The sequence below is a fragment of the Oryza sativa genome, chromosome 5 (genome assembly GCF_034140825.1).
Source record: "Oryza sativa Japonica Group chromosome 5, ASM3414082v1".
Taxonomy (NCBI): domain Eukaryota; kingdom Viridiplantae; phylum Streptophyta; class Magnoliopsida; order Poales; family Poaceae; genus Oryza; species Oryza sativa.
This window is the reverse complement of record NC_089039.1, coordinates 10,265,038-10,277,656: the sequence shown is the minus strand read 5'-3', so window position 1 is coordinate 10,277,656 and position 12,619 is coordinate 10,265,038. Positions and strand designations below refer to the sequence as shown.

General features: G+C 38.4%; 1 protein-coding gene across 1 annotated transcript in view; it reads right to left on the bottom strand.

Moving 5' to 3' along the window:
* The window catches only part of LOC107275616 (probable LRR receptor-like serine/threonine-protein kinase At1g56140), a 29,202-nt gene that overhangs the window by 3,582 nt on the left and 13,001 nt on the right, over positions 1-12,619 (bottom strand). The window contains exons 3-12 of the mRNA XM_066310868.1: positions 10,051-10,099; positions 8,766-8,952; positions 1,468-1,514; positions 1,254-1,394; positions 1,111-1,177; positions 750-821; positions 580-651; positions 428-502; positions 252-323; positions 95-160 (exon numbers count right to left, since the gene is read on the bottom strand). Of these exons, the coding sequence (XP_066166965.1) occupies positions 95-160; positions 252-323; positions 428-502; positions 580-651; positions 750-821; positions 1,111-1,177; positions 1,254-1,394; positions 1,468-1,514; positions 8,766-8,952; positions 10,051-10,099 (848 nt within the window). The remainder of the gene's footprint in view (positions 1-94; positions 161-251; positions 324-427; positions 503-579; positions 652-749; positions 822-1,110; positions 1,178-1,253; positions 1,395-1,467; positions 1,515-8,765; positions 8,953-10,050; positions 10,100-12,619) is intronic.

Here is a 12,619-nt window from a genome sequence, read left to right as displayed (position 1 = left end):
TGTCAACATTCCAGAATTATATTATACAAAATTAATAGATACTATTATGAATGTAGTTTTTGCTATACTGCCATGTAAATTGTATTTGACATACATCGCTTTTAATGAAGAGCTTATACCATCTGGCAACCTTCCTGTAAGGCTATTGTTCCCAAGAAACCTGAATTGGGCATAGTTCAAGATTATAGAACATGCTCATCTGCTTAATAGAGGCTTGTTGAACAAATTAATGTAAAGAAAGAATTTCTTACAAGAACTTGAGATTTCCCAAATTCAAGATGGATTGAGGAACTTCCCCGGTGATATTGTTAAAACTCAGGTCCCTGTGCCACAGGACTACCATATTACTTGATCATATGGTACACAACTTGAGGAAATGCGTAATAACATCACCATTTGGCACCATGGCCTATAATTGAGAACTTACAGCAATTCTAAATGTTCAAACTTGGAAAAATCTATTGCTCCGAGATCACTAGATATCTTGCAGTTCCTCAATATTCTGTAACGACAAAATATAACCTTGGTAACTTGCAACTACACAATACTGTAAGCGTTATAGCTAAAAATATCACATACATGGTGCTCAGGGATGTCATATTACTGATAAAAGCCAGTGGAGAGATCCCATTTACAATATCTCCAATCCGTCTGCTCAATATTTGAATTTTTCATAATTTAGTTATCGGCTTTGACATTAATACATTATCAACCTTCAAGAGTTCATGCCACAAAAAGATTATACTTACAAGGTTTTTAATTTGGCCAGATTAGACAGACTTTCTGGAATTGGTCCTTCAAAGGAGTTTCCGTACAAAGCACTACAAGCTCATAATTTTAGAAACAAAGTTAGGGACATTCAACCTTTTTTAAAAAAGAAAAAAAATCTATTTGAGCATTCTTAACAAGATCTCTAGGTATGAATATGCCATGTGGACCGCTTACTGTGATGCATATATGCGCATTTCTATTGAGTGAGGGCTGAAATGTGAAAAAAATGCTATTGTTTAAGTCTGAATGGAGACAATGTGATATACAGACAGTAATTTATCTTGCACAAATTCATCTATCTCTGAACAGTAAGAACAAATGATATGTTAAGAAGCTTACATTTCTACCAAATTAGTTATTGTGCCCAAATATTCAGGTATTTTCCCATTGAATCCATTATCTGATGCTTTCCTGCAAGCAGACCAAAATATCACTTAGCTTGAAAACATGACAAATATAATAGCTGTGGCTATGTTTTTGACAATACAATGTATTCAGGTTCTGAAGTTTTGAGAACGATGAAGGGAACGGACCACTGAATCCAGAACTATCAATGTACCTGTTGTTGAAAGTTTGAAATATTATCATGTTCGACAATAGATATGGCCATTCCAAATTTAGTTCTTTTACAAGTAGAAATAAGAAGCTAGAAATCAATGGGGGTATCTTACAATCGCTGAAGTTTGGTCAAGTTACCCAGTTCTTCAGGAAGGCCTCCTGTAAAATTGTTTGAGCCAATGCCCCTAAAAGAAAAATGAAATATTTCAGAAGTGATTTAAAATGTTTGTCATCATCTAATAGCAAAAGGGCATAGTTTTCCCGATGTGCTATTGGACCCACAATATTCATCATTACAATATGTTCAAGTCCTTGCTGTTTAATCTTACTTGATCATCTGAAAAACCACATGAACAGGAGTTACACTGACATGCCTATTACATCCTATTTAGTAGTAGTTTTGATTTTTTTATTAGAACTTATGTGATTGCTATTTCTTGTATTATTATATCAGTTCATGCAGTCCAAATATATGCTCCATTCGTTTCATACTATCTGTCATTCTGCTTTTGTTGTAAGTCAAACATTTGTATTCCTAAATATCCATTTTTACAAATTTGTATAGTTTAACATTTAGATTCAACATGAGAAATAATTTCATAATGTATAATTCGTACTCCCTCCATAAAAAAAAGCACTTCTAGCTTACAATCTAGACATAAGCTATGCGCATTCATAATCATAAGTTGTTTTTCAAATGGAGGAGGGTGGAAAATGTTCAACTATATATATACGAAAAGTGCTAGGAATTGACGGTTAAAGCTACAAGCATGAGTAGTTCGTAGCAGAGGGAGCAGTTGAAGATTAATCCACGTGTGAGAAAAGATTTCTTACAATGAAACAAGATTGGTGAGGTTTCCTAGTTCCTTTGGAAGTAGTCCAGATAGTGGATTCAAAGATAATGACCTTGAGATGATTAACAATAATTAACAAAAAATAATGACCAATAGATGGAACATGATCTAGAACGAGCAGTAACTCATACAAGTATTGCATTGAAGTAAATTTCCCGATGAATGGTGGAATGGGACCAGTCAAGTAATTATTCCGAAAGTTCCTGAAAAGAACATAAAAATAAACTAGAACAATTAGCCAACACAAAAATGATGCTGAATAGCTGACAAGCATTTGCTGGTGTTCACAAAGAGAGCCATGGAAGTTATATTTTGTGCAAAGCCTTGATCAATAGCGTAACTTTAGTAGCAAGACTCTTTAGTAGTGCCACACCCTCACTACACCATGTCACAAGGTAGCCTGCTACAGATATGTCAGCAAAGGCCAACATATAACATATCTTGTTACATAGTATTGCTGACATATGAGTATTGCTGACATATGGTTTGCCAAAAGCTTTTACTAACATACAGTCTATCAATGATTGTTTATTTTTACCAACAGATGTCTGTTGGTAATCTGATGCCATGGTGTAGTGCCTGATTTCGTTTCAGGGATTTATAAATTATTTAATAGGTGTTGGAAGTGTATTTGGAAGTGTTGGGGTCACCTCCGATGCAAATTCTTCATTTGGTTGGCTATCAATGATAGGTGTTGGAAAGCTGATCAATTGGCTAGGCGTGGGCTGCAGCACTCGGTGAGCTGTCCCCATTGTGATCTAAGTCAAGAATCCATCCAACACATTTTGATCTCATGTGTCTTTTCTCGCCAAGTTTGGACGGCAATCTTCTTGAGGCTGGGGTTAGCCGAGGTAGCGCCTTAGCCCTCTACCGACCGCTTTCTAAGGTGGTGGAGCCAAGCGACCAAGAATCGGCCGAAGAAGGTGCGAATGGGGATTAACTCTTTGGTGACCCTAGTGGCTTGGAAGATTTGGAAGTACCGCAATGACTATGTTTTCAATGGCGCCAATCCTAGAGTTGTGACGATCTTGCAAGTGGTAGAAAATGAGAGTCATCCTTGGAGTGTTGCAGGAGCTTCTGGCCTTCAAAAGCTCGTTTGTGGGACGGCAAGCCTAGGCAGCTAAGCTCTCCGGGTGGTTTAGTGTGTGTGGGTCTCGATAGGAGGGCTCGGGTCCTCCTACTTCGTAAATATTTTTGTTTTTTGGTTTTTTTTTGTGTTGTTTTTACTTCCCCTTAATGAAATGAAATGCAGCTCTCTTGCGTTTTCAAAAAAAGATAAATTATTTATTAAATTCCTTCTAGAGTTTATTTTAAAATGTACATTAATTAAGCAAGTGAATTAAAGTCGGAAATAAAGTTTCCTAAATAAAACATGGTTAATTACATAATTAAATTCTCCATGATTAAAAACACTTTGGAATTTTCTGAGATTCTTCAGAGCTCAATTACTAATTTTAATAATACAAACATCAATTCAATGGTTATATAAATATAAAATAAATTAAAAACCGCCTCTAAACTTTTGGGTCAAATCGAGCCCATCTCCCTCTCTCTCCCCGCTCGGCTTAGCTAGCTCAAGGCACTAGCCCGACCCACCTCCCTCATCTCCCTCCTACCAACATGTGGGACGAGATCCCACATGTTAGTGTTGTCCCCTACATCTGGCCAGAGTCTATGTCGCCTTGAAATCCAACCGCCTCTATTGATCTTTTCCAAAATTAGTTGAGGGCGTTTGTTCCTTATCTCCTCCTCTACCCTTTCCCCAAGAAATCCCCAAAAATACCTAAGTAAATTGTGTGGAATCGGGCTCGAACTCGGACTCTCTCTATCCGGTAGAACTCTAGTTTTTTCCCAGCACTGCCATAGCCGTCTTGGGCAAGGATATGGTCTCTCGTGGCTACAAATAGGATCCACCCCCTATCTTCTTTCCACCGCCACCCTCGCCTGTGCAAATCAACACCGCCGCTACCTTCCAGTCGGGGCACGTCGCTGCTCTATTTGTCGCCTTTGCCCGTTGTCACCTCTGCCGAGTATGCAAGGAGGAGGTGCATTTCGTCTAGCGGTCCTCCATCACCATCTACTGCCAGAACACCACCGTTGATGATGACCCGAGCTACGTCATTGTTTCAAACTCACCGCTATCACCGTCCTTTGTCGTGTCACCTCTCGATGTCTTCGGCTTGTCACACTCAACCTCTCGATGCCCTCTGTTCACGCCGCCGTGCTTGATTCACCAGCGACCTTAGGGTCCCAAGCCGGCCGTCACTGGTGAGGTGACATCATCGGCACGTCAGCGCTATTGTGTTAACACCAAAATTTGGTATGGTTTTTTAGTGCATTCGGTTGAAGAACGAATTCGATCAACCAATGGAAGTTTATCCAAAAGAGACTGATTTCAAAAAGGAATCGTGAAGACCATGGCATGGCAAACTAATTCTATCTATTGATTAGTTAGGATTTATTAACTTTCCTTTTATCTTTTTGAAGTTTTATCTAGTGTCCGATCAAGAATTGTATTTTTTTCCTTTTATCTCTAGGAAACATATGTCTTGTTCAATCAGGACTCGTATCAACCTGAGGGTATAAATATGTACCCCTAGGATGTTTGCAAATTGTCTCCACAGATTAATACAATTACTTTCGGCGCATTGCAACCTTTTGTTCTGGCAAGTTCTTAGTTTCAAGTTGAGATGCATTGGTTTCAATCTCCAACAAGGAAGTAAGTTCTATCAACTTCACTTGTATCGGCATGACTAGAACATTCTCGATTAAGTCATATTTTTTTTTTGGGTTGACGCAAGCATTACCTATCTAATACATTGATTTTATCTTTAACTGCATAGCTATTTATAGTTGAATCGACTTAGTTAGGACTTTCTCGGTTAGGTCCGATATTCTGATTAAGTTGATATTTCTCTAATCATACCGTTGTTTTAGATAAATTTGTTATATCCATCATGTTTGTGCATATTTATCGGCTAAATAGTTTTTTTGATTATTTTCTTCAATCTTATACTGTCTCGGTTAGGTTTAATCTAATAGATGGCTGCTAATAAGTAATTCTACTAAGCCAATAGGTTTTATGCTGTGTTTTTATCAGAGTTCTAGCCGATGTGTTATCTTGTTACTAATTCTCAGTGTTGTATTGTCTTATACTCAAACTTGTATAATCAATAGTTAAATTTCTCTTTATCATCTTCGATCTTATATTGTCTCGATTAGGTCTAATCTATCAAGATTGTTTTAATAAGGAGTGGTTTATTGATGATTATGCATATGTTTAGTTCTAGCCGATGATAGCATATATCTCATTGTTTATCCGATTATCTGAATCTACATCGAGCATATAGCCGATTGATCAAAACCCTATTGACATCGGCAAGCCTCGCTACATCACATTGGCCTATTGGTTAGATGTATCTTGTTAGTTGTAGGATCAAATGAACTAAAATGCCCTTTGATCTTGTTAGTTGTAGGATCACATTGGCCCTATGATCTTATACAATCCATTTATCTATTTTGTTGGTTGTAGGATCAAACTAACTAAAACGCCACGTACACGAATGATAGGACGAGCTATGCAGATCTCTCATGACTTCATGTACGACGAATTCCATGTCAACATGTTGTCATGTGGTTCCATCTAAACCCTGGATTGAATCGGTCTGGGCCGTCGGATTTTGGTCAACTCTTGGTTATGATTTAATCTAGGTTTTCCATCTCAGTGAACCCGTGGACTACCTCTGTGGACCTAGTCTACGGTGGACTGATTGCCGATGACATCATAATTTATCTTTGTCTTCTTTAAAGTAGTTATAATTTATGTAATAAATCTATTTAATCCTTTTAAATAGGCTTTAATTGGATTAAATCTTGTAAAATTCATAACTAATTCTTATGAAGTTGGAATGAGGCTGTTCAAGTCTCATAATTTATCTAAAATCAAGCTCTAAGTGTTTGTTTACTTTTATGTATTGTTTATTTGGTTTTTATTAGTCTTTTTCCTCATTTTGCATGTTAGCTTGTAGTTTCCATCATTTTCGATTATTGCAAGCAAGTTACACATATCCCAAACAATTCCTTTGAGCATGTTGATACAATATTTAAATTCTTCTTTTATTTCAAATGTGTATTTATTTTTGAATGTCATTGGATGGTGTGAACCTTTTTACTTTGAATAGCCAGTTTATATTGATGATCCCATTCCTTGATATCTTGGGATATTACTTGTCTAGCTTGAGCTGCATATATTGGTTCGGCTAGATATTAGTGTAATTTTTTTTGCCATGCTCAGAAACATCAGTATCATTTTACATGGTAATAAGTTCATTTGATGTCCCTTAACTTGTCAACGAATGCGATTTTCGTCCTTCAATCGGAAAACCAGATACTTAGGGTCCCTCAACTATCAAAACCAGTGCAGATGAGGTCACTTGATGGTTTAGATGGTGGTTTTGGCTGACGTGGCACCTATGTGGCTAATTTGACTCGGTCTTCATCTGACGTGGCATTAACGTGGTGCTTATGTGGCAATTTGATCCGGAAAAATAATAAACCCGTGGGACCCACATGTTAGTTTCACACAAAATAATAAAAAATGGTGGGACCCACGTGGGCCCCACATGTCATCCTCTTTCTCCTCTCTTATCTCTATCCTCGGTGGAGTCGGTGGTGGTGGCGTTGGAGAGAGAAGAGAGAGGAAATTAAGGGGATAGAAATGAAGAGAAAGAGATGGGGAGGGAGGAGGAAGAAAGGAGGGGTGAGACAGGGCCCACGTGGGTCCCACCATTTTTAATTATTTTGTGTGTGAAACTGACTTGTGGGTCCCATGTGTTTTATTATTTTTCCGGAACAAATTGCCACGTAATCGCCATGACAATGCCACGTCAGATGAAGACCGAGTCAAATTAGCCAAGTAGGCGCCATGTCAGCCTAAACCGCCATCTAAACCGCCGAGGGACCTCATCTTTACCGGTTTTGATAGTTGACGGACCCGTGGTATCTGGTTTTCCGATTGAAGGACGAAAATCGGATACGTTGACACGTTAAGGGACTTCAGATGAACATATTCCTTTTACATGCGATAACTAATGATTCACTCATGATTAATGATGGTTAATTAATGGTATATTGTGATGTTTTGTCATGGTTGATTAATAATATGCCAACTAAAACTTGATTAATGGTAAGCTTTGAGCACATGGATACGATGGTCGTGCTCATGGCAATTAAGGAACGGTTCACGAGCTACTGTGGTGAAGCATTAACCGTACTAACCACAAGCCAGCATGAGCAATGACTGGACTTTTTGTATAGCATGATTCGTTGTAGAGAACCAGACTAATAAGCCCACGTGGGTCACAACGCGTCTATTCTGAGTTATGGAAAGACGACGATCTGAGAATGGTGAACTACTTTGAGTTGTGCTATGCGAATGGTCTTGTTAGAATTTCACACATGGTGACATGTTAAGCGTGGGCACATGATGACATGGTGACAGGTTGTGGAATTGTCTTGTGGGTACATTAGTACATATCTGGCCAGAGTAAAACTGTTCGAATAGTTGTGCACGCGGTTATGGGCAAGCCTAACAGTGTTTTTTTTGTGATTAGTCACACACTACTTATTAATGATAAATAAATTGGTAATGATAATTTGTTAGCTCTTTGTATGGACTTTAGTCAGTGTAGTCGGGTTTGGTTGTTTAGAGATGGTTGGGCCTATGGAGCATAGGTATGTTGTACAGTGTTGATTTTATATTGTTTTGCTGAATGTTGCTTTTGCAAATGAACCCTATCATACCTTCCTTTGTATCACCATGCACCTGTATTTTTTCTGTGTGGCTTATGGAGTATTCCATGTACTCGCCATACAATAATCATCAAATCTCAGTTGAAGAAAATTTTTGAGGAAGAAGACATCTGGCTTATATCTCAGTTGAGCTGTGCGTGGAACTAGAGCTGAAGCTAATGCTATATCGTTTGTAAGCTATTGTTTTCTTTTTATTTGTAAGTAATATCTAATGTTATTATTATATTGGATTATTGAATTGTCGTTTCTAGTATATCGGCTAATTACTAGACGAGAATGCACAAATTAATTCGCTAATTACAAGCTAGTGAATTTCCCGATGCGACTAGTAGCAAGATTAATTAAGAAGAGAAGTCTTGGATACCGTACAGATCCACTAGATGTGTGAGATTCTGTAGCTCCGTAGGTATTTGACCAACTACATTCAAATTAGTTACCCTCCTGCATAAAAAACAAGTAAAAATACTGATAAGAGAACTGTGTTTGGGATACATATATACAGCCGGAGGACCAAATTAATACCTCCATTTGGGTCCAGCAGATATGTACAATTTTTTTAAGGAAGATATGTACCGAATTTAGGATAGACTTTTCTGATTCCTCTACGCATTCCTTGGAGATACTAATTAATATTAATAATCTGGTGTTTATATATATATGTTTTTTAATTTGTATACTTGCAGCATATACGTGTGTATGCATGGGCTCTTTCAGGCACTGCGTGGAGCACATATGATGAAACCACGATAAAGATAAAGAGAGTGTGCGTACAGTCTGGTAATGTGGCAGAGGGTGTTGTTGCTGTCCGTGCAATCGCACTTGATGAACGGGTTGATGTTGGGGTAGTAATCCCAGTCAGTTTTATCAGTGGCAAAACCGCTGCAGAGCTCGCCGCTGATGTTCCACTCCGGCGATGCCTTCTTGCCCCATCTCCCCAGTATCGTGTTCAGAGCAGCCGCTGCATGGTTAATTAAACTCTCCATTATTAATCATGCGGATGGAAGCTAGCTAGGCGATTAATGAATTAACCATCTTTATCTACTGTAGAAAAATACTACGTACAATTAAGATGTTATTTATAATAATTTAAACTAGATTGGTCATTTAAAATCACAACAATAGTGATGTGGCCAAGTACATCATCTTAAATATAAAACTAAGGTGATATGACTTAATAAGATAGGAAAATATGAGAGATAATTTGCACAATATACTACCAACTATCGAAGGAATAAAAAAACAATTCGGATGATGTGGCTTAATAAGAAAAGATATAAATAGTAATAATTACTACGGTTAGGAATGGACTTTATAAAAATATATAGGATAGAACTTTATATAAATATATAAGATTTCTCTAACTCTTTCGTTTCAAGGCGGCAAGAGGGGGACACCATATCAATGTTATCAACCACAAATTACAACTCCTGCGATCTAGCTACATGGAGGAAAACCAAACTAGAGAGACATGCATATGCATGCGTGATACGTATATACGTACGCGTGCATGATTAATTGCTCGCTTACCTATAGATGGCCATATGGCCCGTGGCCCACGGCCCGGCCCAAAGCACGGCTGTTTGGCCAAGGACGGCATGGCCTGACTGGGGTTGTGCCCGTGCCAGCCCAGCCCGACAGCCGGGCCGTGCTTGGGCCGCACCTTCGGCACGCTGGGCCGGCACGGCACGGCCCGGTCAAATAAAAAAAATATAGGGATTTAAAATAGACTTAAATAATCATATAAGGCAAGGCCCAAGATAAGAGGTATACAAAATAGACTTATTTTCCAGCCATTTAAACACAGCCCACAAAGTTGAGCGACCAAAAATAGACTTTTTCTATGAGGAAGCACGATGGACCATCGTGCCTTCGGGCCGGCCCGGCACGGCCCGAGTAGTATTGGGCCGTGCCTGGGCCGTGGATGCCGCCCGTGGGCTGGCACGGGACGGCCCGGTGTGTTGGTCGGGCCGTGCCGGCCCAATAAGCCTTGGCCTAGGCACGGCCATGCTTGGGCCGGGCCGGGCCGGGCGGCCCATTTGGCCATCTATACGCCTACCTTCGACTGGATCGGTTTTTGGTGCTTGCTGAGCCTGAGCAGCTGCAACCTGCCATGAGCACAAAATTAGCACCAGCCACGCCAGATGGTGGCGAATGACACCTCTGATGCCGCAAGAACGCATCTCTCTCTCTCTCTCCCCTGAAACAACACTGCGTGGCTTGTTAATTAAAGATATGACCTCTAACTTATATATATACGTAAAAGAGGTCATCTAGACGGTATGTGTGTACGCGTACCATATAAAGATATGAAAGCACGGTATGTGTACAAGTAAACGTTAAAACTTATGGTCAACTAATTAACTTCGCCCACAAAGCTGAAGTAACCCCTCGTGCTAATAAGGATAACCAGATCCATCACGTTTGATAACGACATACTGCATACGTAGCAAGTATTTTAATTTGGAATCCGGAACCAATTTAATCATTTGATAGACGACCTTTTCAAATTGATACCGTGCTTTCATAAATCGTTATGTATCTAACTTATAAAAATGAGTTATAATGCCATGAAGTATTTGGCTAATGCTTCTACACCGACGATACAGTCACTACTCACTACCAGAACCCAAAATTTAGTTCAAAACTACAATGTTTATAGCTCCAAAGTAATAATGGTGCTAGGATTTAAACTCTAAAATATGTAGGCCTTAAATCTATAGGTTTAAGATAAATTTGGTGTTAAATATATAGTTTTGTGATAATTTGATTAAAATACCTATAGATTAGTGAAATTTAACGAATACAACACAATGATATAATTTTTTTGAGAGGAATATACAATGATATAATTGATCAAAGATTGGACAAAAAATTTAGGAAAAAGAACATTTGTTTTCGTTGCCACAAATTGTGTGGTTTTCTTCTTATCCTACACCCAAACATATATACGAGTTATACTATTATGTAAAGTAATATTACAAGCAAAGTGGATTAAGGACCAAACCACGTGGGCAAAACGGCAATCAAAGAACAAATGTTTAACAGTTTTCTCTTCGTGATATTAAGAACAAGTCTTGTTTCCTCCTATTCTTTTTAATCAGATTATCTCTTGTTAAAACTACTGCCCGACGTAAGTACCATAAGAATATCTTAATCTTTAGGAGGGCTTTGATCTTCTAAATTCTTTTTGTCTATTGGAAACTCCGGTCTACACCAATGCAAGATAAAGAGATTTAACCGAGAACCTCCCATCACTGGTTAGAATATTCCATTTAAACTCATTGGTCGTGAGATAATATAATATTAGCGATGCGTGAGAGAAGATGATTCCGCGCTACTAACTTAGAGCGAGTATGGTTCCTGTGCCAAGGAAAATATAGAGGTCTAGTCTGAAAAGTTTTCGTAAAAGACACAAGGGTATTGTTCTCCTAAACATGCAGTCTATTTAACTTACCAGGACATTTGACCTGAAATAAAAAAAAGGTGAGTTTGAGCCGTGCACGTACGACTTGTGGAGAACGAACATTTGGATATGGTGGAAACTGAAAAGGCGTCAAATGCATGTGCTTAATTAAGTTTTTACTTGGTCTGCGGAGCACAAGATATGCATAGGAATTTAAGGGAGTTTATTTTTTCCGGGCAGCATCCTTCGCCGTTTTCTGAAGTCTCCTCTCGTTTCCGTGCTGATATAATCTCTGCGTTTTTCACTCTTTGTCATGGCAAGTTGCATAGTTGCAAAGATTATCCACGCGCGGCATTCAATTTGTTCGGTTCTTATGTTTCTATTTTAGTACTTTCATCTTTTGTTTTGCTTTCGCATTTGAGTTGCTGAAATTTTCTATTTAACCATCTATATATTTGTATTTCAATATTTTAGACTTGATTTTAGAGTACTTTTAATGGAGTTTTTTATTCAGCATTAACGTTTAAATTGCTTAGAATACAAATATAAAACTTGTATTTATAAATTATGTTTTTCACTAATAAACCGTTAACATCACTGTTGGCAACTTTTTGTGACAAGTTGACAAGCACACGATCGCAGCATCTAAACGCCTTGTGGTGATCCTAGAGTCGCCAACCACCTCGATCTAGCAAAAGCTAAAGCAAGATGGGTTTGTTAACTAAACCGGTTAGCGGAGCCGATTCTAGATAACTAACCGTCTCGTGGGCAAAACGAAAGGTTTTCAGTGTTAGTGATATGCCCTAGAGGCAATCATAGAGATGATCGTGTCACACACTATGTTTACATATTTATCCGACTTTGTTTCTTAAAATAGATAAACTCATTATTGGTTAATGAATATGTGATTCTTTCATCAGACTCTTTATGTTATGTGTTGCTATTTCTAAAGGATCCCTGATCAAATATCATATGTGGAACAAATACGTTTATATGATCAACACATGTATTAATTGATGATAATGTCTTATGGATCATGGTATAGAGATACCAAATTAATAGTGTGGACACATGTCATGCCTGGAAATAACCCAACGGGCGTTCCTTACGTGCGTGTATTATTCCTTGTCCTAGGAGGCAAGGTACACCGAAAGTTGATACAATTCAGAGTTTAACAAGCGGAAGCGTAAATAATTAATTTATTACATGGGCGGCGAAGGCC